The sequence below is a fragment of the Hyaloscypha bicolor genome (genome assembly GCF_002865645.1).
Source record: "Hyaloscypha bicolor E unplaced genomic scaffold K444scaffold_113, whole genome shotgun sequence".
Classification (NCBI taxonomy): domain Eukaryota; kingdom Fungi; phylum Ascomycota; class Leotiomycetes; order Helotiales; family Hyaloscyphaceae; genus Hyaloscypha; species Hyaloscypha bicolor.
Genome location: NW_020194615.1, coordinates 371,880 through 395,889, shown reverse-complemented (window position 1 = coordinate 395,889; position 24,010 = coordinate 371,880). Strand labels below are relative to the sequence as shown.

At 47.8% G+C, this 24,010-nt stretch overlaps 9 protein-coding genes across 9 annotated transcripts; 6 read left to right on the top strand and 3 right to left on the bottom strand.

Annotated features, from left to right (window-relative positions):
- Positions 1 to 705: 705 nt before the first annotated feature.
- On the bottom strand, positions 706 to 3,977 carry K444DRAFT_533415 (uncharacterized protein; the record flags this gene model as incomplete). The annotated part of the gene is made up of 7 exons (XM_024875150.1): positions 706 to 1,816; positions 1,874 to 2,137; positions 2,209 to 2,320; positions 2,369 to 2,959; positions 3,009 to 3,389; positions 3,441 to 3,633; positions 3,705 to 3,977. The coding sequence occupies 7 exons, from the start codon at positions 3,975 to 3,977 to the stop codon at positions 706 to 708; spliced, it is 2,925 nt and encodes a 974-aa protein (XP_024734729.1).
- A 304-nt stretch (positions 3,978 to 4,281) lies between these two features.
- Positions 4,282 to 7,727, top strand: K444DRAFT_592612 (uncharacterized protein). Its single transcript, XM_024878253.1, has 10 exons — positions 4,282 to 4,494; positions 4,594 to 5,237; positions 5,297 to 5,404; positions 5,457 to 5,695; positions 5,754 to 5,787; positions 5,842 to 6,020; positions 6,076 to 6,946; positions 7,003 to 7,188; positions 7,265 to 7,415; positions 7,466 to 7,727. The coding sequence occupies exons 1-10, from the start codon at positions 4,339 to 4,341 to the stop codon at positions 7,532 to 7,534; spliced, it is 2,637 nt and encodes an 878-aa protein (XP_024734728.1). The 5' UTR covers positions 4,282 to 4,338; the 3' UTR covers positions 7,535 to 7,727.
- A 1,904-nt stretch (positions 7,728 to 9,631) lies between these two features.
- Positions 9,632 to 12,366, top strand: K444DRAFT_653764 (glycoside hydrolase family 74 protein; the record flags this gene model as incomplete). Its single annotated transcript, XM_024885895.1, has 4 exons — positions 9,632 to 9,728; positions 10,020 to 10,786; positions 10,855 to 11,489; positions 11,523 to 12,366. The coding sequence occupies 4 exons, from the start codon at positions 9,632 to 9,634 to the stop codon at positions 12,364 to 12,366; spliced, it is 2,343 nt and encodes a 780-aa protein (XP_024734727.1).
- A 537-nt stretch (positions 12,367 to 12,903) lies between these two features.
- K444DRAFT_614759 (uncharacterized protein) lies at positions 12,904 to 15,116 on the top strand. Its single transcript, XM_024880590.1, has one exon. The coding sequence runs from the start codon at positions 13,048 to 13,050 to the stop codon at positions 14,926 to 14,928; it is 1,881 nt and encodes a 626-aa protein (XP_024734726.1). The 5' UTR covers positions 12,904 to 13,047; the 3' UTR covers positions 14,929 to 15,116.
- Positions 15,117 to 15,378: 262 nt separating this feature from the next.
- On the top strand, positions 15,379 to 16,921 carry K444DRAFT_24879 (uncharacterized protein). Its single transcript, XM_024871333.1, has 3 exons — positions 15,379 to 15,600; positions 15,657 to 16,115; positions 16,173 to 16,921. The coding sequence occupies exons 1-3, from the start codon at positions 15,543 to 15,545 to the stop codon at positions 16,655 to 16,657; spliced, it is 1,002 nt and encodes a 333-aa protein (XP_024734725.1). The 5' UTR covers positions 15,379 to 15,542; the 3' UTR covers positions 16,658 to 16,921.
- K444DRAFT_631554 (uncharacterized protein) lies at positions 16,627 to 17,783 on the top strand (the record flags this gene model as incomplete). The annotated part of the gene is made up of 2 exons (XM_024883380.1): positions 16,627 to 16,903; positions 17,161 to 17,783. The coding sequence occupies 2 exons, from the start codon at positions 16,627 to 16,629 to the stop codon at positions 17,781 to 17,783; spliced, it is 900 nt and encodes a 299-aa protein (XP_024734724.1).
- A 1,274-nt stretch (positions 17,784 to 19,057) lies between these two features.
- Positions 19,058 to 20,374, top strand: K444DRAFT_664941 (uncharacterized protein; the record flags this gene model as incomplete). The annotated part of the gene is made up of 3 exons (XM_024887030.1): positions 19,058 to 19,114; positions 19,183 to 19,729; positions 20,080 to 20,374. The coding sequence occupies exons 2-3, from the start codon at positions 19,374 to 19,376 to the stop codon at positions 20,372 to 20,374; spliced, it is 651 nt and encodes a 216-aa protein (XP_024734723.1). The 5' UTR covers positions 19,058 to 19,114; positions 19,183 to 19,373.
- Positions 20,375 to 21,264: 890 nt separating this feature from the next.
- On the bottom strand, positions 21,265 to 21,724 carry K444DRAFT_631552 (uncharacterized protein; the record flags this gene model as incomplete). The annotated part of the gene is made up of 2 exons (XM_024883379.1): positions 21,265 to 21,521; positions 21,595 to 21,724. The coding sequence occupies 2 exons, from the start codon at positions 21,722 to 21,724 to the stop codon at positions 21,265 to 21,267; spliced, it is 387 nt and encodes a 128-aa protein (XP_024734722.1).
- A 710-nt stretch (positions 21,725 to 22,434) lies between these two features.
- Positions 22,435 to 23,624, bottom strand: K444DRAFT_631551 (uncharacterized protein; the record flags this gene model as incomplete). The annotated part of the gene is made up of 2 exons (XM_024883378.1): positions 22,435 to 23,354; positions 23,420 to 23,624. 2 exons carry the CDS (start codon positions 23,622 to 23,624, stop codon positions 22,435 to 22,437), a joined length of 1,125 nt encoding a protein of 374 aa, XP_024734721.1.
- Positions 23,625 to 24,010: the final 386 nt, after the last annotated feature.

Sequence of the window (24,010 nt, the reverse complement as noted above, 5' to 3'; positions counted from 1 at the left end):
TAACTACACCTGTGGAGGAGGAGGAGGAGGAGGAGGAGGAGGAGGAGGAAGTGGCACTACGGTGATTGTAGTGGATTTGGAGATGTAGGGAATGGATAGATCCGAAGGAGAAGCGGTGAACAGTGTAGGAGGGGAGGGTCGCGCAACCAATAGGGCGTGTGTGGCCCTGAAACGGCACATCACCTCCCCTCAGTTTTGCAGATTCATCTTGCTCCCTGAGCCACCGCAGGGGTTGATTGGCTGCGTCACTGTGTGACTATTTGTAAGGGAAACTGGATGATGAAGGCTGGATAATGAGAGACTCGAGTGAGTATTCTGGATCTGATATGGGGTAAGTAGGCATGTGGTTGCTAGGTTGGGGCGGGAGCGCTTTTTAGCCTGGAGGTATGAGGGACACAGAGGTCAACCGAGGAGCCAAAACTCGATATGAGAGTTGGAACTTCAAGGGAATAAACGGGAGGCTTTGGATGTCATCATGGTGGTAACTGTTTGGGGCATAAACTCCCAAGCATCTTGTCCAACCCGCTTCTTGTGCCGGCCTCATAAATCCATGCAGCAGTTGAGGGAAGACTTTTAGCTAGCTCTCATCGCCAATGAAGTCCATTCAATTATCCAGCGTTAATGAAGAAACCAATTTGGCAAAGCCTAGTTATTAGTGATCCTTGGCAAAATTGACACAATCAAATATCCAAATACCCAGAAATGTCACTGATGAACGTGCTCAGTTGCTCGTGGGTCCGACTGACGACATTTGTGACCCAATGCTGAGCTGAAGTGACGTGTCAGGGCATCAGCTCGAGTGAATACCCGCCCACATCCCCATCTGACCCCAGGGGCCAATTCTCCACTGCAAACAAAATTTCCTTCGTAGTGCGAATCTTCGTGTCTTCGACAGTCCTTTTCACTTGCGAATGCTTGACTGCATTTCCCGCAAGAGTGCGGCCGCTCTCCTGTGTGGACCCTCCTGGTGTGTTCCTTGAGGGTACTCCCTCTGGTGAATTTCTTGGAGCATTCTTCACACTTATGCACTCCCTTCGGAGGTTTAACCTTGGCTTGAGTCATTGGCTCTGGAAATAACTTTGCAGAAGCTTCTGGCAAGAAGTGATTCTTTTTTATATGTCTTTGCAGATCTGCATCTGAGGAGAAACCGGTCTGAATTCTGCTGCAACCGTCTATTTTGCAGCAAAAGGCTCGGTTGTGAAGTTGGATATGTTGATGTCTTAACCTTGAGTCCGCAAAACCTTCGTGAAAGTAGTAACACATATGTCGTGGGCATTTGAACAGCAGATCGCCGTAAAATTTTGAGAGTGCCAGTATGGAAGCCGAATCCTCGGTTTTGATTAGTCGTTCTTGGTTCTCTCTGACAGAGGTCAGAATGCTTCCCAGATTTCCCAATCCGTCTAAAGAATTCTTTTTCCCTCTTAAGTCTCGTGCATAAGCAATGAGCGCTACAAACGTCTCGAAGCTTGCTTGGTGGCCAGCTTTTTTGCAGCGTTCGCGCAAACTTTGGAGGGATACCCCAACGGACGTGTCAGCATCTGATGGGCCGTATTCCGATGAGAACTCTTCGCAAATTGGCGCCAGCTTATCAAGATCATCCAGATCGTCAGTTTGAAGATGCTCCAAGTAGGACTGCAAGTGGTCGACCCAGTGTAACATTGCATAGTTTTGAAAGACGTAGAATCCAGTCTTGAGAAGTTGGCAAATTTCCTCGTCATCTGCCATGAAACCAGGAAACATGAGATAATGTAAACATAAAGATGCAAGCTGCCCTTCGGCCCGCGATACTCTGACATGATTATCTTGCATAAGATATCTGGGAATCGAATTAGAGTGTTTCAATAATCAAAGTGGCTGGGAAATTTGAACTCACATTCTAGCTGAGGTATGGACGAGCTCTATGCGATCGCCAGGGAGTCTTTCGACTAACGATCCGCAAAGCGCTCCGATATCTACGACAAGCGATCGTTCTTTGAAATCCACAATCTGATCTTCGATATCGATAGATACGGCGCCCTGGATTTCCGGCCATGTCAAGGGACGTTTGGCAGTAACCACCCAGCCCAGCAACGTGAGTGCTTGATCTCTCTCAGCGACGTTTTCATTTCGTTCAATGCGTTCCACTATTCTTCCATAGCTAGACGGACATCTGAATCAGTATAATCCAGTGGAAGCCAAGTTAACAAGAAATGAAAGGTTTAAACAGACGCTTGGTTCAGTCCCAGAGGAAACCGTCGAGGCAGGAGTGATTCATAGAGTTGTGCACGCGAGACCTGAGAGTAGAGATTCTGAAGAACCAATTTCGCAAACAGAAACATGCCTAATAATGTCAGCTAAAATCTTATATGCCTTAATTAGCTATTCTCACCTCCCGCACTCCCACATACAAGTGTTCGGATCAAGTCGCGCTTCTCATCAGCGAGATCAAACTTGCTTTGAATTTCCAAACAACAGTGCCTTGTATATTCGGCAATGTCACTCATATTGTCCGTTTCTGACAGCCGTACTATCGTGGCCGTGCGAAGTAAACTGCGAATGCTGGGTTCTGGTTGACTGACGAACATGGCCCGAATTCTACCAGGCTGAGGATCCTTCCTCAAGATTTTCGCAATTTCTGAAATGATTACCTTTCGTTCCTTATTCTCGCACTCATCGAGCCCATCTATTATCAAATGTATGCCAACATTTGTTGGAATGCTTCCTACCGCTATGGCTAGAAGCTCCGTGCACAATGATTGCGACTCCAGGTATCGCTCTCCGCTCTCCACAGATCTTTCATAAAGTGCCTGTAAGAGATCTGAGTCTTTACTCTGTGCGAGCAATTGCGATATGATAGCTCGAAAGACCGCAACGAAAGTGTTTCGCTCTTGATCCTTATATTTGCAATAAAAATAAGCGACGATAGTGGATGATAGTGACTTCGATTTCTCAACAATCACAGACGCTAGTACCGTTTTGCCTACAACCACGATTAGTCCTGTCCTATTATGTTGAAGTTCGTGCTTTACCTGCTCCTGGAATGCCGTGAATCCAAACAAGGGATCCTGAGGTGTGCTGGCTGTCATGCCACGCAACAATAGCGGTTTTTTGGAGCACCCAAAGTCCGGTACTTGGGTATAATTTTCTCACTCCAGTATACACTTCATGATCTAGTTGAACATTCCTAGCTGATAACCATGTTCGTACTGCAATTCGCTGATTATCTTTCCTTGCTATATCAGCTTCTTTGAAGGCCTTCTCGGCCAGTTCTCGGGCTACTTGGGAGGCTTTGATCTGGAGTACGTTTCCGTGGCTTTCGATCAGGGTTTTGTGTCGTTGCAAATTCAACAGTAGATGCTGGAACCTCGTATCAAAGTCTTTCCAAACAGCGCGAAATATCTGCTGCCATGCTGTTCTTGATAAGAATGTGTATTGATTAAGTGTCTGCCGGGGTTACTCACTTGGTTTCCCAAACACACGAAGAGCTTGTTGATGGAATTCGAGAATATCTTTGTACATCATTCCCAGAACTCCACGCATGTCTGAGCTCTCGGTAAACACATTCTGGTATTGTAATAGGAGAGGGATCTGCTCCGCAATCTGTTGATAAGCGTCGAGGAGAGCATCGAAAGACACAGCCCAATTATTCGCAACCTTACAGAAGAAATGTTAGATTGTTTTTATCCAAATATGACGACGAATAAGGTAAGACAGAGAATTCGTACCAAAAGAAGGAATTTCAAAGGCCCCCAAACGAAAGCGAGGATTTCAGACGTGTTCAAGAAGACCTCAACAACTGCGCCAAATTGATTCATTGCTTCCAAGAACCCGAGAATCCGCGAGAGATTCCTCATCTCTCTCCTCTTATCTTGTTGTGCTTGTATATCTATGATTGCTTGTTGCACATCTTTCAATGAGCAGAATTTGAAATCGTCTAGCTCAGCCTTGGAGAGTCGCGATCTAAAATTGGAGACGACTGTCTGAAAGGTGGGGACCATAGATGATGGAGTAGCCATGGTTGGAGAGGGATATTCAGCGGCTTTGCCTAGTCTCTCGCCATGCAACGATATGCTTGAAACAAGAAGTCGCAACCCTATGTGTTTTGAGGAATGATGTTGAAAAGTTCGGAGAACTATCTTGCAGCAGTCGGGCATGGGCTGACGTGGCGCAGTGGTTGCGTTTTTGGGCCGTGGCTTGCTGCGGTTCCACAACAGCACCCGATGGCGGAGGCTCAGCTCTCTTGTCACCAAGGCAGCTATCCCAGCTTTCATGTCTCCCAAAAAATTTCCTGCCTCGGTCCAAGTTTCCGTCAAGAAATACGATAAACATGAGTACCTTCTAACGACTTTGCTTGCCATCATGCTTCCGCTGAAAAGAGGTTTCGTGGATATAAGCTCCACTGGCGAGAGAGATAATTTCACGAATGTTGCACCCAACTTGACCCATAGAGAGTCAGGCGCGCGTTTTACTCCACCCAACAGGATTGCTGATTCGGCTTTAATATGCCTTGGCATGGTCAGTGAACGTCTTGGTTCTCTTGGCAGCCCCAGATCTCCTCTTTATCATATGCTACCAGGCTCTCCCGTACCTCTTGACAAGCTCACAATTTTACAGCTACCCGCCGTTGAGATCAGGCTTCTCACCACCTCTCTCTCCCTTTCTGAAATCACCCATGCAACAACGAGGTCTTTTGATAACTCAAATTATCACTTTGTTCTTCAGCGAGAGGATGGAGCTGGATACCTCGCATGCAGTCCAGGCAACCTTGTTGCTTCGTTGAATACTCCTTTCAGCCAGGCCACCAACCAAATCTTACTGGAGATTCCATCAGTGGATTTTGACTTCTATGTCACACGCCAATCGTGGTCCAAGGTGTTTCGTTCACAGACAACTGCCGAAAAGAATCCCATTTTGAATGCTGGGGTTAATGTTTCTGCAAACGCGTCCACGCTGATAGACGTAGGCAGGCTACTATCGGCCAAGAGATTGTACCTCCAACGTCCAGCTTGTCAAATTCCCGGTCAAATATACCAGAATCCTCACTATGTCAAATTCCCTGGGATAGAGCCGCGAACACTTGAGGAACGCAAAGCCGAAGCTCGATCTGATATTGATAGCATTGCGGAGACAAACGCGCAGAAAGAGATTGACAAAGATGACCTGAAGAATGAGTTCGCAGTTGTTTTTGGTTCCTTGATCAGATCACATTGCTTAAGTGAATTTGCAGCCGACAGAAGGATCAGAACCAGTCTTACGCCGTACGTTCATTGCCCACTCCGTAACCCGTTGCCAGCTACTCGTCTGACTGGTCAGAAAGGTACCAAAAAGGAGGTCTGGATTTCATTTCTCAACGAGAGTTCGGTCCTGTACAACCACGGTTCTCACTTTGGAAAGATATGCCTGGCGAGTATGACGGGAAGACTTGGTGAGTAGGGATTGGTATCGATGATTCAATGCAGTCGCTGAGGAACATCCAGTTATTCCCATGTAATCTCAGAAACTAAAACTTACGACAAACCTGTTGAGACTTGGGGTGGCATTTTGGCAGACGACATGGGCTTAGGAAAGACTCTCACAATGTTGGCCAACATTGTTGCGACTTTGAAGGATGCAGCAACCTTTCAGGATTCGTCAACTTCGACGAGTGAGGCCCATTTGACAGACGAAGAGATACTTCATCGATCAAGAGCAACATTAGTTCTCGTTCCTTCTCAAAGTATGTTGGAAGCAACCGTAAAATCAAGGAGGTTCATTGACCCTCGCTGCTATCTTAGTGCTCATCAAGTCCTGGAATGAAGAAATAAACAAGTCTGTCCCCCTCGTCATCTTATATTACCTATATTTTGTACTCATTCTCCATAGGCATATTTATGGTGGTCTCAGAGTCTGCGAATATCATGGCCGAGGCCGAGAGACAAAGGTGGAGGCGATCGCGAACGCTGATGTTGTGCTGAGCACCTACCACACAGTCGCTGGTGAAAGCACGAAGACGACTAGTCCGCTGTTTCGGATCCACTGGTTCAGAATTGTTCTAGACGAAGGTATACACCATGTATGGGCAATTATGATACTCGCTTAACTAATTGTCATATTCAGCACATATCATTCGTACAGCCTCGACCCTCTTCTTTGAGTCGGTGAGACGACTCGAAGCCAAACTCAGGTGGTGCGTGACAGGTACCCCGGTACAAAACGGACTAGAAGATCTTGGCTCTTTGGTGGCATTTCTGCAAGTGCCCATGCTTGATACACGACTCGAGTTCAAGCAGCATATTATAGATCCGTTGGTGAGGAAACATGGAAGCGGTGCATCCAGTCTCAGGGTACTATTAGACTCTATTTGCCTCCGTCGACTTAACAAACTTCTCGATCTCCCTGATGTCAATGACATTTATGAGGAGATTGATTTGTCCGATGCAGAAAGACTGCAGTACGACAACGCTCATACGGAGATGTCCAATGAGATCAAGAGACAAGTAAACCTCGAGAAGTCCAAGCGCGGTTACTTTGGAATCCTGGAGCTTGAAATGCGGCTCCGTCGCATGTGCAATCATGGCACTTTTGAGAGATCACGACTGGAAGATAAAGTATCGGAAAATTACAACAGTTTTGACGCAGTAAGCTCGACGATGTGTGATTCTTGCAAAACGGACTTGTCAGATAAAATACTGGTGGACAGTTTATGCAACGGGCATTATACAACATGTGGTCATCTAATTTGTTCTGAATGTCTTCCACAGTTCGAACAAGCTCTTGCCACAGCCAAGGATGCCAAAGATAGAGTCTGCCCACTCTGTGGACAAGAGTTGCCAGGGGATTATCTTGTGCTAAGTAGAGCTGAGGCGATGCTTGGCCAGATTGGACGCCAGCTACAGGAGTGCCCTTTATCTTTCCGACCAGACGGGGTTTCTTCCAAGATAAAGGCTCTGCTCACAAATATCGAGAATACCAGCGCTCAAGATAAGAGGTTTGTCGCTCTTGGGCAGGGAGCGACGGAGTGATAAATAGGCTAACACTGTGTAGCATCATTTTCTCTGGTTGGACAAGAACCCTGGACCTGATCGAGCAGCATCTTAAGAAAGGCAACATTAATTTCAGAAGAATTGATGGAATGTCCTCTCTCCCTGCGCGAAACAAGACACTCGAAGAGTTCCGAAAAGATTCCAAGATTCGGGTATTGATAATGACTACCGGAACTGGTGCAGTTGGGTATGCTTCTGTCCAAAACTTCTAAAATCCCCGACAATCAATTACAATAGGTTCTTGCTAAAGGTGTAGCGGTTAGTCTCAATCTCGCGGTGGCCAGCTCAGTTCACATCTTTGAGCCTCAATGGAATCCTATGGTAGAGTCGCAAGCAGTAGCCCGAGTCGTGAGGCTTGGCCAAAAGAAGAAAGTCTCGATCATACGCTACATTGTTCGAGGCACTGTAGAACAGGCAAGTCACCTGCGTTGCGAGTAAAGCACCTAGCTAATTTGATGCTGAAGACTATGCGTTCCCAACAACAGCGGAAAATCGCCCTGGCAGACCTTGGATGGACTAAAAAACATGGCTAGTAGATATCAAATTGGAATCTACTTGAATGTCAACCTGGAGATGCAAGAATGTGTGTGGCCTTCCTGTGGCCTTCTAATTTTCACTTACATTCTGTATCACATGTTAGTTTTAATCGGAATAATACTGCTTTAGATTTCACGGGGCCACGGTCTACTAGAGAGATGAAGTTAAAATGCATTCCCTATATTGTCTATATTAGGGCTAACTCTCAAAAGCAAATAGCTTTCAAGAAGCAATCTTGCTTTGATTAATTATTTAGCTTTAAGCTTACCTCTATTAATTAATTCTCTTTTACTATTTACAAAACTGAGTTTACTAGTTAAGGAATATAAGAATATAAAACTCGCTTAATATATTAAATTCAGAATAAGAAAGAAAATAATAATAGAATAGTTTTAAGATACAAGTATAGAATTAAAGGAATTAGTAAGATTAGTAGGATATTTAATAATATAAAAGAGGTATAAAGAGATTATAATAAGTAATTTGCTTATTAAAGTAAGTATAAGTAATATAAAGTAAAGAAGTAAAAGTAAAATAAAACATTTTTTAATACAAATATTAAATATAAAGCTTAGAAAGTAAATAAGAAAAATAGTATTTTTGGCCTTAAAACCTTTAATTAAATTTTTTACAAATAGCTTTTGTAACGGCTAGTGTTATATAATTGGTTTTAGCTAAGGTTCTAAGCTATAGTTCAAATCAAGCTCGCTTTAAACCAAGCTCGGCGTTCAGTGGTCTTGGCCGCACTTACTTATCCACTGCCACACCTCACCCCTTTTCTCCTTAGCTTTAGATTCTGTAGGATATTGGAATTATAGATCTTTGAGCCTTGTTCCATTGCTTTGTTCCTGCTATTACCGAATTTAGGAAATATAAGGAGTTATATTAAGAGTAAATAATATTACTCTAATTAAGTTATTCTTACTACTATTCTTACTAAAAGACAAATAAATCGTGTTTAGTGTCTTTATAAGTAGCATATATATAAGGACAGAGTCGTTTATTTATCTAGTAAAGTAGGATCCGGAGGATCGACCCTTGTGAAATTCATACTCCACTAAGACTAATCAGGAATGTGAGAATTGAAAGCTTGAAGCACATCATGTGGATACGAATAGAATATGCTTCTCAAATTAATATCAAATTGCATGATCTGCTGAATCGTTGTGGTAAAAGTAGAGTCCGATAGTGGGCTGGGCATCCACGTTTGCTGGACATCCAACCAGGCAGATCATCTGTTGATGAAAGAGGACGAGTTCTCAGTTATGTTGTTTTACTATGTTTCCACTCTGGAGCTCCACCAAGTATCTCAATGATGAGATCCCTCGGGTAAAGCTCTACGTACCACCGGAAACTGACGAGGCATGTCATAGAGCGCGACCTGATAGAAAATACTCTTCTCTGCGCTGGCGCTACGGTTGCCTTCCCACGAGCCAAAGAGCAGGAAATGATTCGCGAAAAAGAAGAAGAAAAAAAGCATATCGGTTTGGGCTAGATCTTCTGACTGGTGCGCGCAGAGGGCTGCCCCTATGAACACGCTGAATCGAAGCGTTCACGTATTGGAGGGACCGACGAATAATCCCAAAACAAGAATAGTGTTGATTAGCGAGTGGATCAAGCGTTGGCTGGGTTTGACGCAAGATAACGGTTCGAGACTCACCTTCGAGCTTGGCGAGGAGGGCGAGGATGGCGGAGACTTTCTCATCACGTGTAAGACTCAGAATGACTTTGGCTCTGCCACTTATGAAGTCGAAGTTGTATGTAGAAAGTGCCAGGGTCGTCGGGATCGGTCATCGATGCGGCGTTATTGCGGGGGTAGACCGTGGCGCCCCACTACGCATCTTCGAGCAAGGCTCCTCGCTTGTGCCTGCGGAATATCTACAGTGGAAAATTCCAGGGTCACTTAGCTTCTGCACATTCCAGGTTCTTCCCAGTATTAAACCTAGCAAACTTCCAGTTCATCTGAGCTTTGTCTCCAGCACTGTGAGCCACCCTTGCGTAATATTTCCGTAAGATGGAAGCAGATTTGGTAGTTCGGTAAAAAATCCCTGGACGCAGGTACCGTTGCGGGGTGGAAGTACGTTTTTCCATCAATGATCGTTTTCATCACGCTTTCCCCTCTCGCAAAGTCAGACTGGGTTATTCCGAGTCATTTCCAGACTCCCAAGAGCCTTCCCAACCCTTCCTTGGGTGCGTTATGATGGCATATGACGAGGAGGGTCGGCGCGGCGGCCCGAATTTTACCCTTCCTGCAAGTAGTTGCATGCCCGAATGAAAAAAAAAACAAGGGAGGTACCAGGGAGGAGTTCATATGTGACGCGCAGTTCCTGACTTCAGAAATTTCTCAAATCCTCTTTAAGACTTGACAGAAAGGAACAGGTAAGGCATGTTATCTCGCCAATTCCATGATGGACAACAACAATTGCAGTTCCAAGCTCGGTATCTTCTGCACTCTCCTCCTCTGGGTCAATGGCATTACAGGGGCAGCTACTGCCCCTCAGCAGGGCACGCAAGACTATTCCTACAAATTCAGCTCTGTGGCAATAACTGGCGGAGGGTATATAACCGGCATCGTCGCCCACCCAACGGAAAAGCACCTGATGTACACTCGTACCGACATTGGATCTTCATACCGCTGGGATGAGGCCAGCCAACAATGGATCGCCCTGACCGATTTCATCGCCCCCGAGAATGTCAATTGGCTCGGTACCGAAAGCATTGCGCTCGACCCACACGATCCCAATCGGTTGTACCTCGCACAAGGCCAGTACGTCACGGACACCCTACCAGCGGCGTTCTTCGTGTCAGACGACCGAGGCACAACCTTCGATATCTACGAGGCGCCATTCCCGATGGGCAGTAATGATCTGGGGAGAAATAACGGAGAGAGATTGGCTGTTAATCCTTTTAACACGAACGAGTTGTGGATGGGGACGCGAACTGAGGGTTTGTGGAAGAGTACGGATCGGGCGAAGACCTGGACCAATATCACGAACTACCCTGATGCAGCTGGGAACGGAATTGGCATCGTGTTTGTGATTTTTGATCCGAAGAATAGCGGCACAGTCTACGTTGGAGCCAATGTTCCCAATGGACTGTATTACACGAAAGACCATGGCGCGACATGGCACTCGATTCCCGGACAACCTACGGCTTGGGATCCAGAATTGCTATATGCAGGCCATACACCAGCCAGTACGGCCCCAATGCCCATGCGAGCGATCTTAGCCTCTAATGGGATTTTGTACGTAACATTTGCGGATTTCCCAGGTCCTTATGCATCAATTATGGTGTGTTCTTGAAATTCAACACCAAGACTTCTGTTTGGAGGGATATCACGCCTGGAACGAATAACACTTACCCCGCGCCTTACAAGCCACAAGCTTGGCTCCCGGGAGGGTTCTGTGGCATAAGCGTCGATTCGAAAGATCCGAATACATTGGTGGTCGTCACGCTTGATCGCGATCCGGGCCCAGCACTAGACAGCATGTACTATTCACATGATGGAGGGGAGACCTACAAGGACGTGTCGCAACTCTCGACTCCACCTGTAAGTGGTGGGTATTGGGGACACCCGGTTGCTGAAGCTGCACTGAAGGATGGCACTCCTGTACCGTGGCTCAGTTTCAACTGGAACTCGGAATGGGGAGGTTATGGAGCTCCCTCTCCAATTGTTGGCTTAACCAAATTCGGCTGGTGGATGTCTTCTGTTCTCATCTATCCATGGGATTCACACCATGTCATGTATGGGACGGGAGCGACTATCTGGGCTACTGACGAACTTTATAAAGTAGACTCGAACAAGGCTCCGCAGTGGTATATCCAAGCACAAGGAATCGAAGAGACTGCTGTTCTAGCCCTGATGAGTCCTACCGACGGAGCACATCTCTTCAGTGGTTTAGGAGACATCATGGGAATGCGCCATGCTGATCTCGATCTCCCACAACCCATGTATGAGAAGCCAGTGTTCTCTAATCTCAACAGTCTCGATTACGCAGGCCAACATCCCAACGTCGTCGTTCGCGTGGGTGACAGTGGAGTTTCGTATCCTAACGGTTGTGGATCTGGTCTTTATTCGAAGGATAACGGAATATCATGGACCATGTTTCCCACATGCGTGCCAGGAGTTGGCAATCAAACCAATTTCGTGGGCCTCATCGCCCTTGATGCTTCGGCGCAGTCCTTCGTCTGGGCCTCCGAACTCACAGCAGCGCCATACAACGAGACTGGTCCTTATTCCACGCAAGATTATGGCGCGACTTGGGTCGCGCCGACTGGGCTGACTGTCATGACGGGAAATTTATCTGCAGATAGAGTTCAACCGAAGACCTTCTATGCTTTCAACGATGGGATCTTCTATATCAGTAAAGATGGCGGCCTATCATACAAATCTACTCCTGCATCCCAAACCGGTCTCCCAGCCGGCGCTGGCGCCGTTCCTGTCTGCAATTTTGACACTGCGGGCGAGCTCTGGCTGCCACTCGGTACGTCCGGCCTTTGGCACTCAACCAACTTCGGCGCTTCCTGGACACAGATCGGACCCAAAAGCCTCGTCGCCACATATTTCTCGATCGGAAAATCAGCTCCGGGAAGACTGCATCCTGCCCTGTTTCTCTGGGGTCAAGTTTCGGCGGGTGGAGCAGAGGCAATATTTCGGAGTGACGATGCTGGCGTGACGTGGGCGAGGATTAATGATGATGCTCATCAGTATGGGGGCGCGGCCATTATCCAAGGAGATCCAAGGGTCTACGGACGGGTTTATATGGGGATGTTTGGGAGGGGCATTATCTATGCTGATATTGCGGGCGGCGGTAGGGATCCAGTTTAAGGGATGATTTGCCTTACCGACAAATGCCAACGAGGCTTCGCACACCGTTCCCTGAATCGCTGAATAATTGGACCTTTCCGGTGTGATCGACAAAAGGCGCCCGCCCCAAATTCATTATAGAACCACGCGAATGAGGTGGCCAAGCTGTTGCTGTAGGAGCGCCTTCCTGTTCCCATGTAGATTGCCAATACAAAGTCATTTGTCTGATGATCCCCGTCTGCTTACTGGTTCTGCTGGTATATATAAACAAACAAAAACATAGGAGGGCTAGGCTCGCTTAGACTGCCTAGTTCAGGTAAGGCAAAGAAAGACCCCTATTTTTGCCAAGGGCTTGGAAGGTGGGGAACAGCCAACCCGCATCCTCCAGCAAGGCTTGGCTCCGGGGAAGGATATTTCGAACTGCTTCTTGGCAGATAAGCAACATCGAAGCTCGCAATTGTCGACCTGCGTCATCTGTGAAATGCTTGAACACAGCAAATCGCATCAACTAATTTGATGGCCACGTCTCTGGCCGAATCCCGGCTATTTATGGAACCGCACGAGTCAATCCCTGCTGAGGGGTAAGCGACGTCATACTGAAAACCCAGTATTACTGTATCTCATCCCCTCTGGCTGCAACATCTCACACAGCGCCAGGCCGACTACCTTCTCCAAATATTGCCAATCGCTTTCACGATCACGATGGTGTCCGAGAATGTTCTCCAGCTCTGTCAAGCAACAGAGACAGTCAGCTCTGTCCTTGCGAAGGATCCAACCAAGGCTCCCGGAGACGTCGTCAAGAAGCTCTACGGACACCACAAGAAGATCTTCAACCGTGAGCCCGAGAAGGATCGAGGAGCTACATCTGCTCGATTGCAGGAGCAGGCGCTCAAATGCGGTCGCTGGGGCCCGACGCAACCAAGCCCTCTCTTCTTGCAGGCCTATGCCGATGCACTGATCTGCTTGGACGCTGACCCCATGGCCGGGGTGGTCTCTCCTCCTTTGATGGGCTCTCATGGAACTGTGCCTCTTACCGTTATTGGCCCATTGGCAGATATCATTCGACACTGTTCGAACATGATTGTGCGCGCTGAGCGTGAGATCTTTTTCATCACGTGTTCTTGGTCGCCGTCAGTCGCACAGAGACTCATCAAGGATGCCTTGATCGAACTTTCAAGGAGAGCTGGAGAGAGGGGACAGAGAGTAGTGGTCAAGATGATGTACGATAAGGCCGCAGCTGCGAACATCATTGACGCGCATCAGCTTGTGAAGCCAGCGGCATACTCAGGCGAGAAGATCCAACTCCCAAAGCCGGAAGAAATACCAAATATCGATCTGGAGATTATCAGTCTTCACAAATTGGTGTTGGGAACGCTGCATGCCAAGTTCTGTGTCGTAGATCGCAAGGTGGCGGCGATCATGAGCAACAATATGGAGGACAACGACAATGTCGAGATGATGATCCATGTGGAGGGGCCGATTGTGGATAGTATCTACGACACGGCGCTCATCACCTGGAACAACCACCTCAACCCGCCTCTTCCTTCCCATGCCACACCGGCAACTGAAGGCGGTCTGCCCACTTCCGATCAAACGCCCATATACTTGGACCGCGGCCCGGCACGAGAACAACACGAAATCGCGGCTGAAGGACAAGCAGTGCGTCTTCCAGAGCACATGCCCGGGGACCCTCACTGGGACACCGATATCAACCAAGAGATCACACGCATGCAATCCGCCTACTCCATAAAACCTAACGAATCCCACCTCCAAGCCGCAAACCGCCAACTGAACCTCGCCTGCAAGCACCCCATCCCCCCATCCGGACCGGAGATTCCTCAGGGCGAGGAAATGACCCCCTACATCTCCTCCATGACAGCTACACCTGTGCCAATGGCTCTTGTCTCGCGGCCCCCCTACGGTCCCCCAAACATGCACAACGTCTACGTGCCCCAGAACGAAGCCTGGCTCTCCTGCATCCGCAACGCAACACGCACAGTCTTCATCCAAACACCTGACCTCAACGCCGCGCCACTCATCCCTGCGCTCGCTGCGGCGCTGAAGCGTGGGATACGGGTCACGTATTATATCTGCTTTGGGTATAACGACGCAGGGGAGATCATCCCGGGGCAAGGCGGGACCAACGATCAGGCTGCTCAGGCGCTCGTGAAGTCCATCACTGAGGAAGAACGCGAGCTTCTTCATATCTGCTATTACGTTGGCAAAGACCAAGATCATCCTATTCATCAGAGCTTCAAGCAAAGGAGTTGTCATATCAAATTGCTGATTGTGGACGAGCATGTCGGTATCCAGGGCAGTGGGAACCAGGATACGCAAAGTTGGTACCATAGTCAGGAACTCAATGTTATGCTTGACAGTGAGGAGATTTGTCGGAAGTGGAGGGAGGGCATTGAGCGGAATCAGAATACGGAGAGGTTTGGGGTTGCTGCGAAGGATGGGGTTTGGAGGGATGGGGATGGAAATCCCGGGGCTGGGTATATGGGAAACCCCGGGAAAGTGGAGGGGCTTTTTAAGGGGGTGGGCGGGATGCTGAAGAAGATGAGGGATAAGGGGGGCTTTTAGGATTGAGGGGTGGGCATGGGAGCTGATTGTTTACGAAGTAGTACACGGCGATGCAGGATGGTGCTGGATCTATTGAGGTTATTTTGGGAAAAGATATCCAGTGTTAGAATATTGGGAAACGAGCAATTGAATGAGAATACAGAAGTCACCTGTACTTAAGTCGTGAAAAGGAAAACATTGTTCCAGGCTCAGAATATGGGACACAAAATGATCACGTGATACTTTCATATCTTTCTGCACTTACATGCCTTTCTTATTAAGGATGGGAACGCATTGTATATCACAATTAGCCTTGATCCAACCGTTGGGCATAATAGGCCAAGTTTTCAGTATTCACTTGAGATGGAGATGGTGTGTCTGCTCTTGGCAGAGCACTAACCGAGCAGCTGCAGGTGCCCAGCCCCGCACACACATATCTCTACTTCTTCTTCAATGCTCTCTAAGAGCAAGGCTGCAACTATGAACAACTCCTCTAGGTAACGCATGTCACCAGCTTAATATGCTTTAAACGAGCGCTCAGGCCATCGACTTTCGAAGCCAGGCTGTCAGAGTCTCGTGGGCAGACCAGATGCCCGCTGCAGCTGGGTAGGCACCCTTGTGGCTCGCCCCTGAAGATGGTTGAAAACTTCGTCGGCAGCGACCAGCTCGTGTCACCTCCACAGAAGAAACCAAGTAAGCTTCGTTTGCCCCCAAAATCGGAGACTATGAAAGCTAATTCAGCCCACGAGGATCCCCCCCAAAGCCAGTCCGTAGATTAGAGAAGCCCTCCTCTTCTTACTCCAACATCTCACCCTGCATCTGCAGAGAACTGCACTACCAATGCAATCCCGTATCATGTCCTCAAGCTCGCTTCTGCCAGCCAGCGTATGATGCTTTGAGGAAGGAAGAACGGTTTCAGATCTATTTCGATATTTCTGTGGAGGAATTGGCAAGGACGACGGGAGAGGGATGTAGTGTGTGTGGTGTTTTTTATGAGGGGTTTCAAAAGCATGTTGAGAAGTTTGATGTGGAGGGGATATTGGGATTGAGAGAGGAAGAAGGAGAAGGAGGCTTAGAGGAGCGGGATGTATTTTTAAGGGTGCCGCTGGGGAGTAACTATCGCTTTTCTTTTGACGTTGGAAAAGAGAGGAGGGGGGAGATCAGACCGAGTATCGGGCCATTGGAGTTCTTTAAACCACAAGTTTCAGGTACGTTACGTCTTTCTTGTGATCTTTGAAAGCTTCATCTGATCAAGAGGAGCGTAGAATGGTCCGACTCATGCCGTGTCTTCGAACCCGCTGGATACGTTTCTCCGTCCACGAGCTCATATCACACCTTTGAAAACATTCATCACTGGATCGATACGTGCCGTAGGGAGCATCCCATGTGTCCCGGCTTAAAGCTAAAACCAAACGAACTACCTAGCCTGCTTGTTGACGTTGGACCACATAGCGATGGTGCCCATTGCAAACTTCGTGAGACGAGAGGGCAGAAAGGACATTACCTTACTCTCAGCCATTGCTGGGGCAAAACCAAGATGTTCCGTACCACCACTGCAACACTCGAAGCTAGGAAATTGGCGATCAGTTTAGAGGGGCTGTCCCAGACGTTTCGAGATGCTTGCTCATCACGCGCCGGTTGGGCTTCCGATATCTCTGGATTGACAGTTTGTGTATCATATAAGATGATCCGAGGGACTGGGAAGCCGAATCGGCAAAGATGTGCTCAATATACGAGCTTTCATTCCTGATGATATCAGCTGCTCACGGATCAGATGGAGAAGCTGGCTGTTTTGTAGAAATGGCCGAGGACCAACAGTCCTACGAGATCCCTGGAGTTTCTGGCGGTGGCAAGTCAGGTATCTCCATTCGACGGCAAAAAGGACATCGGGACTTCGACGGTGAAGGGATGTACGATCATGCTTTATTCAAGAGGGCGTGGACGTTCCAGGAACGTTTACTGGCACCAAGAATCATCCACTTCATGAAGAACGAGTGTGTGTGGGAATGCTCAAGTGCGATTTGGTGTGAGTGCGGGTCTATGTCCGTTGTTCGACCGAATATCAAACTATCGACTGCGGTGGCGTTACTCGAGAGCAAAGAGGTCACTGCGCAGAGGCTGGGCACGGAATGGCATTGGCTGGTTGAGAATTACTGTTCGGCGGATATCACGAGAGAGAGAGTGACAAGCTCCCCGCTCTGTCCGGTCTTGCGCAGGCATTTTCTCGCGCAAATGTACTAGGCAAGTATATAGCGGGTCTTTGGACGAATGATCTTCCCGATGGCTTGCTTTGGATGGCTGACGAAGATGCGATGAGGTCTGAACAGTATCGCGCGCCGAATTGGTCGTGGGCTTCCCTGGTTTCAGGTGGGATTACTTATCCTAGCTACAAAGACGAAGGGTGGGAAGAGCGAAGAAATTTTCGCTCTATTATCAAGGAATCTAGCGTGAGGATACTGGAAGCGAAGTGTGATCTTCCGGTTGGAGGGACTGATGTCACTGGTGCAGTCGCAGGCGGGCATATCGTGCTCTTGGGACTGCTCGTTGAAGTGACGCTGGAAATCGTTGACGACGGCGAGGGGGTTGATTTGGCAGGTGGTGACGTCGAGTTTAGCGTGAGCAGGGAGGGCATGACTGAGTATGTCAGGCTCGATGATCCGTTTGGAGATGAGCTGCTGGAGACGCAGAGTGTGCATTGTCTCCTAGTTGGAAGGAGCTGGACTGATGAGCTGTGTGTGTTGGTGTTGAGGAGAGAGGATGAAGATGTTTATAAGAGGGTTGGACATAGTATCTGCAATTGGCAGCTTGGCGATGGAGGAGGGTTTGGAAAGGAGTTCTTTGAGGATAAGCAGCCCTGTGTGATACGGATTATTTGATGGAAAGTGATTGGCGTAAAGCTTGAATTTAAGACGACTCGGGAAATAGTAGAGTTTTGGTGACAGGTGAGGAAGTGCGCGGGGGAAATATGATCGTGACTTCTCTCTTCATTTCTGATTCGGAGCAAGAGCATCGCTTCCTACTGAAAGTACCTCGTGTGGACGGGGCCATGTGGAGATTGAGAGGGATTGGAGGGATTGGAGGGATTGGAGGGATTGGAGGGATTGGAGGGATTGGAGGGATTTCTGAGAATAGCACGATAGATTATGAGAGGGGGAGTTGGAGTTTAGATGGTATCTGCATATCAATCCATTGTATACGCTGTAATGCGACATGATAGGGAGTGTTGATGGTGAACGTGTTGTGGAGGGCGTGAGTGCAAGATGGAACTTGGCGACTCATGGGGTGTGGAAGTGCCACGTGTGTAGAGGATGAGGGGTTGCACTCGGCTATTATCAGGAGAGGGTGAATGCATGAGAGTGGTATCGCGGGAGGAAGCCAAAATACTAGCTATCCACCTCGATTGAAGGAAAAGGATTTAATTCAGTCCTTTGGATCTTGAGTGGACCAGTGGCAATTGACCAAATTGTGCGTTCGTGACGATCGTTGTGTAACTTGTGGTGGGGCTGCCTCTGCGCTGTGGCTGAATAAGACATTAATGACGGCAGTGTCATGTGAGGAGGTCAAAATACGAAGTAATTCATATTGACACCTATTTCTCCAATCGTAGATGTTGCAATCGTGAGGGCTTGCAGTCGACAAGTTACCGTTTGCGAAATCGCACATGCATGAATAACAGTTGCTGTAGGGCTGTCTCTTCGCTCGCTAAATTCAAGGGGGATTGGTGGGGTCATACGAGGGAGACCAAAATAGCACCTGCCGACCTCGAGTCAGAAACAGAATGTAAGTTATTTATTGCAGCCGAGAGAATCTGAAGTCGAGAAGTCACGTTCAGTCAAATTGCACGTGCGAAAAAGGATGGCTTGGTGGGGTTGATACACCGGCGGCGGCTAGCTTAAGGGGGAGGGGTAGCAATGAGTGGCAGTGGTGTTTGAGGTAGGCGGGGTCGCTGAGCGCACCAATAATAGGCTACCTAGAAATAAATGCTTGCTGCATTTACCGATGGTTTCATCGAAGCGCTAGCTCGTGGTTGGCCAGGTGGAGGAGATTCGTGTGCATCTGGGCTGAGGTGAGCATAGCCTGAACTGGGCCAGGGATGGAGGGAGGGGCAATACAAGGAGCAGTTAAGTCATGAAGGATGAGGGAGTGACACAATGTGTCCGACTGTGCCGGAGGGCTGGCTGAAAAAGCCAGATCGCCGGGATGTCCGGTAAGCTGCCTGGTGGAAAAGGAAGTGTTGGTCGGACATTGGGGAAGGGCTAATCAGCGTCTGTGCAGTTGCTTCTTCGTTATCTAAAGTATTTAGGAGTTCGGACCTGCCCCCGAACTATCTATGCTTTTGACACCTTTGTTTCGGCCGTCACACCACACTGTAGGATCTTTATTGGGATTTATTTGCGATTATTCTTCACGATTAGGACCCCTGGAGGGATTATTTGGAGTTCAAGCTACATTCAAAGATCTTCACGATGACTTTGGGGAAAGGGAAGGAGACGGATGGTTCCGGAGCTGCCGTGCAGGGTGCGGATAAAAAGGAACGGCCCTCTGATGCCAAGTTTGCCTCAGAGGAGATCAAGGATAAGAAGAAGGGAGTTGAATTTGAGGCCGATGGGGAACTACATCTTCGGGGAGGGGCTGGACGGGCTAGTACTCGATATACAAGTACAACAATACGAAAGGGTCCAAGGACTAGGGCCAGTACAGGGTCATCCCAGAGTCGCCAAAGTTATGTGAGCTATGGCGGTAGAAGCAAGTCTGACAGTTATGCAAGTTATGGGAGTGGGCAGGAGAAAAAATACCGGAAGTCCTATACTGCAAAGCCAAGGTATCAGATGATGTGTTGTGCTTTTATGTGATTGAGGAATCACGACTGGTGGGAGAGAAGAGGAGGTTGTATGATTTGGAGTCTTTAAGGGCATACACTTTGTGAATTATTTGGGGCTTGGCGTTGTATGGGGAGGATTCGAAGTGTGTCACATCATTCGTACGACGGTATGTCAAATTTGGTGATTGTTTTACTACTACACTGGCGACTTGGAGTTCACATTTAACTTGTTCGTCCTTCCTACTCTTGGGGCTCTTTCGTGAACTCAAGCTTGCACCAGCACCCGAAAGCTTTCCAACGGCAGGACGCAACTTGAAGCAACCGAAAGTTTTACTCTTCAGTCCTTACAGCACAATATGCCTCGAGATGGATATCCCATGCAATTTATTTAGGGGTCTGGTCCCGGACATCACGGGCACCAGCGAAGAAGTCGAGAAAATCGTGGAAACGATTGGCATTGGGGAAATGGTCGTGATCAAGGACAACGCAGACCAGACCGAGGGCATAGGACCGATGAGATCGGAGGTGGGGGGTTTGGACAACCTAGACCAGGTCGAACGCACAGGAGTGTTCGATTCAGAAGTGGAGGGTATGGGAGTGATAGCGACAGCTCGTGCAGTCGGGAAAAGGGATGTTGTGCCATGATGTGATGGGAGATGATGCTTGGTAGTTCTCCAGAGATATATACCTGAATCAAATAAATATGATTTATCGACTCTCAAAGTGAGTTTCGTTCAGTGCTGTGCGAACCGGCGGAAGAATGAATGGTTAGAGTTCGAATTCACGAATCACATAATCTAGTGCCGCTCCCCTATCTCCATAATTTTTTCATTTCCCTCTTCGTCGTCCTTTAACACTCAGCTTCTCTTCGAGCTATCAAGTTTATCCCAAATCTCCCTGGACCCCGAGGAATCCACAAACCATTTATCAAGTATCCCTAAAATGACGGTTGAGATGAGAAGAAAAGCTTCCGGAGAGACTGAGTCAAGTTCTAGTCAGTGTGTGGCTGCCCCAAGAAGTCCATCGTTTGAAGATGAAGTACCCAAAGATAGGCCCCCACAATCTAATGCATGAGCCTCAGATTACATTTACTCATAGTCCATCGAAGCTTACTTAAAAGCACGATGGTAACCTCACCGTAGCGGCTACACAAATTACACTAGGAAGGAAAAAGACAAGGCAATTATTCGAGGCTTTGAGGCTTTGAAGAAGGAAGCGGGCAGGGTATAAGTGCTCATATCGACCTTGCCATGGAATACGCAGGCTGGGATGGAGGTCTGAGCGGACAAGCTCAGAATTGATGTGAGTTCGGGCAGGAATTATTGGCAGCATGAGTCACTTTGGGAACAATGTTCTTGAGCGTAGTATATTGGAGGGAAATGCAACTTACTAATGGTCTATAGTTTACTACTGGGACATTTAACAAGAACCAAGGGGGGGGGTTGAATATATCTCTGGCTATCTGCTAACTAGAAACTCATCGTATTTCCTTCACCTCCGATATGCCCATCCGGTATCACAAATATACCCCTTGCCTACATGAGCGCGCATTTCTTGTCACTCTTTTTCTCCTTCCTCTCATGCTGAGCTTGCTTCGCTGCTTTGTCTCCCTCCTTCTTAGCAGCCTTCTTCCTCTTCTCCATTTTCTCTCCAACTTCGGGATCCAAGGGAGGAAGTCCCTGGGCGTTCTTATATCTTGGAGTATTCGCCATTTCTTGGCTCATTCTGAGACCACCCTTCTTCGGATCTCTCTCGCCTTTACGACGCACCTGGCCGTGTATACCAGCTTGTTCTCCCGATTAGTTATAGAATGTACATAAAGCCCACTACGCATTTTAAAGAGAGTGGGAGAGGAAACTACTTACTGTTATCTCGTCGCCACTTCGCAGGGCCAGGTCCATCTTTGGCACTCCAGATTCCTGGTAATGGACCCCGCTTTCCGTTTTTCTTCTTCTTCTCTGCTGGAAATGGATCTACAAGCGAGGTGGACGACATGTTTGTTTGTCCAGTTGACGGGGGTTTTGGTCCTGACGATGTAAGTTTCTTAGGAGTGAAACAACGTTTTCGAGGGGGTTTTCGGATTTAGACTGAATTTGTTATATAAAGCTGAGACACATTGTGGTTGATTGTATTTGAGGAAATATGTCATACGGATACAAAGTGGTAGAGTCATTACTGTCGAACTGGAAAGCGAGGGTGTTGTGAATGGGCTTTGTACTTTGGTTCGAGATATCAGATGCTCTGTAATATTATTATGTGCTTGCATCGCACCTCTATCTTCAGAGAATGAAAGCTCGAGATAATGCATTAATGCTTTGTTTAAGTGAGGAAGTTGTCCTTTTATCTTTTTATAAAAAAATTCAATTTTATATAGCAAACCATGAGACTTGGCAATGTCACTTATGAGATTCAAGGAACTGTCAAATGCCCAACGCAAACAGATAAACAAATGTAGTCACAGAGTTGTAAAATTTAAATCACACTGAATTCGGGCTCTTGTGGTAGTATAATAGGTAAAGCCGGAGCAATAGAAAACCATGTAATATCCAAATCAAACAGTCTTACCAATGTTTGTAGCATATGCTGGCGAGCGCCTCGGCGAGATATTGCGAGTCTAGCTTGGTGTTCCCGAGTTTCGCTTCCGATGATTGTCTCTATCTCTTTCTTCATCCCGCCCTTCCCAAGGTCTCTTCTCTGGGTTATCTTCACCAAGGCAGCACTTCATCGCGACCGAGATCCACAAATTCCTGGCTGGGCACCCTCAATTCGCCTAATTTTTCTTTTGGCTTGGGGTTGAACAGTTTTTTGGCTGAGGCTGAAAACTTGGAGATAGCCCCTCGGATTGGATCTCCAGTGAGACTGGTGCTCCTCCTCCGGTCTACAACTCTCAGATTTCCACTTGATGTTCTCCTCACAACACGTGAGTCGTGATGATTATCATACTCGTCATTGTCATTGGGGTTGGCGCGAATAGAGCGCCGAAGAGCGAGAGTTCGGGCGGCCCTCCGTGTTTGTTCCTGGATTGGTCGAATGGCGAACGCTTTCAGCTTCCGAATGAAACTTCGTTTCGGCGGTGTTTCAATCATTGAGTACCGACTGAATTCGCTGTCATCATCGATATCTTCAACATCTACGAGATCATCCCAGAAATCCGCAGGTCTCCAGAGTGGATGCAATTGACTTTCATCAGCTGGGCGATCAAGAACGGATGGAAGGATTGTTGACAGATTATCGGTATCTTTCAAGGTCTGCTGTTGTCCTGGAATCTCCGCCGAGGGCTTTTTGAACCCTGAATCTAACTTGGAAGCTCTGGAGACAGCAGGCTTACTCGAGGTTGCCGAGCCATCACCCACGATCTGGTCTAAGCTCAAGACTGGTCCGAGATCACCAAAAGTTGATACGATCCTTTTGCTAGCCGTTGATCCTGTTTCGGATGTGACACTGAGTTTGTAATCTTCGGTGGTAGCGAATTTAAATTTGTTCCCGAAGCGTTCGTTAATGTCTTGTTGCGTGTGATACGCAGGGACAATATAAGCAAAGCCAGTCCCAATATTCCCTGCCACAATGTGTCCGTATACATTCCCGTTGGATGGGTCGACAACTAAAGAGCCACAATCCCCCTGTTCTATTGAAAAAATATTAGAGTCCCGATTCCATAGGCACGGGAAGACTGTCAGGGGGAGGTTGTACCTATATTGCCATCAAGTTGGACAGTCCAGATTTCACACATCTTTGAGGATCCTGGCAGTCTCACTGAAACAGCCGTGCCGAATATAGTTCCTGTGAGAGAGTCTCGTTCTAGGAGCGCCAATACAGGAGACCTAGAAGTTGGAAGTGTCTCAACAAGCCCGCTAATTTGAACTTGTCTATTCTCATGCTGGGCGAAGTCGCCCATTGAGAATGTGTTGACTGATAGAAATCCATCGTGTCGGATCTCGATCAAAGCCCAGTCCAAACCCAATGAGTCGTTCACTATGGATGTAAAAGCTGTCGTTCCAAGGAGGGGGGCAAATATGTCAAGATCTTGCCGTGGCACAGTTGCCACACCTTTCCCCTTCTCATTCCGTGTTTGTGGCTTTCCAGGTTCTTCTTGACTCGTAGCAGGAGATGATGATAGGCTAGTAACATTCCTGCCCATCTGTGAAGGCCCATTCCCCAATACGAGCGGTTTACCAATCGGCCCCCCGATTGCCTAATCGGGTAGGCCCATTTACTAATAGGGGGTTGGATACGATTCGGGACCCACAGTGGGTCCCGATTTAATAATCGCATAATATTAGG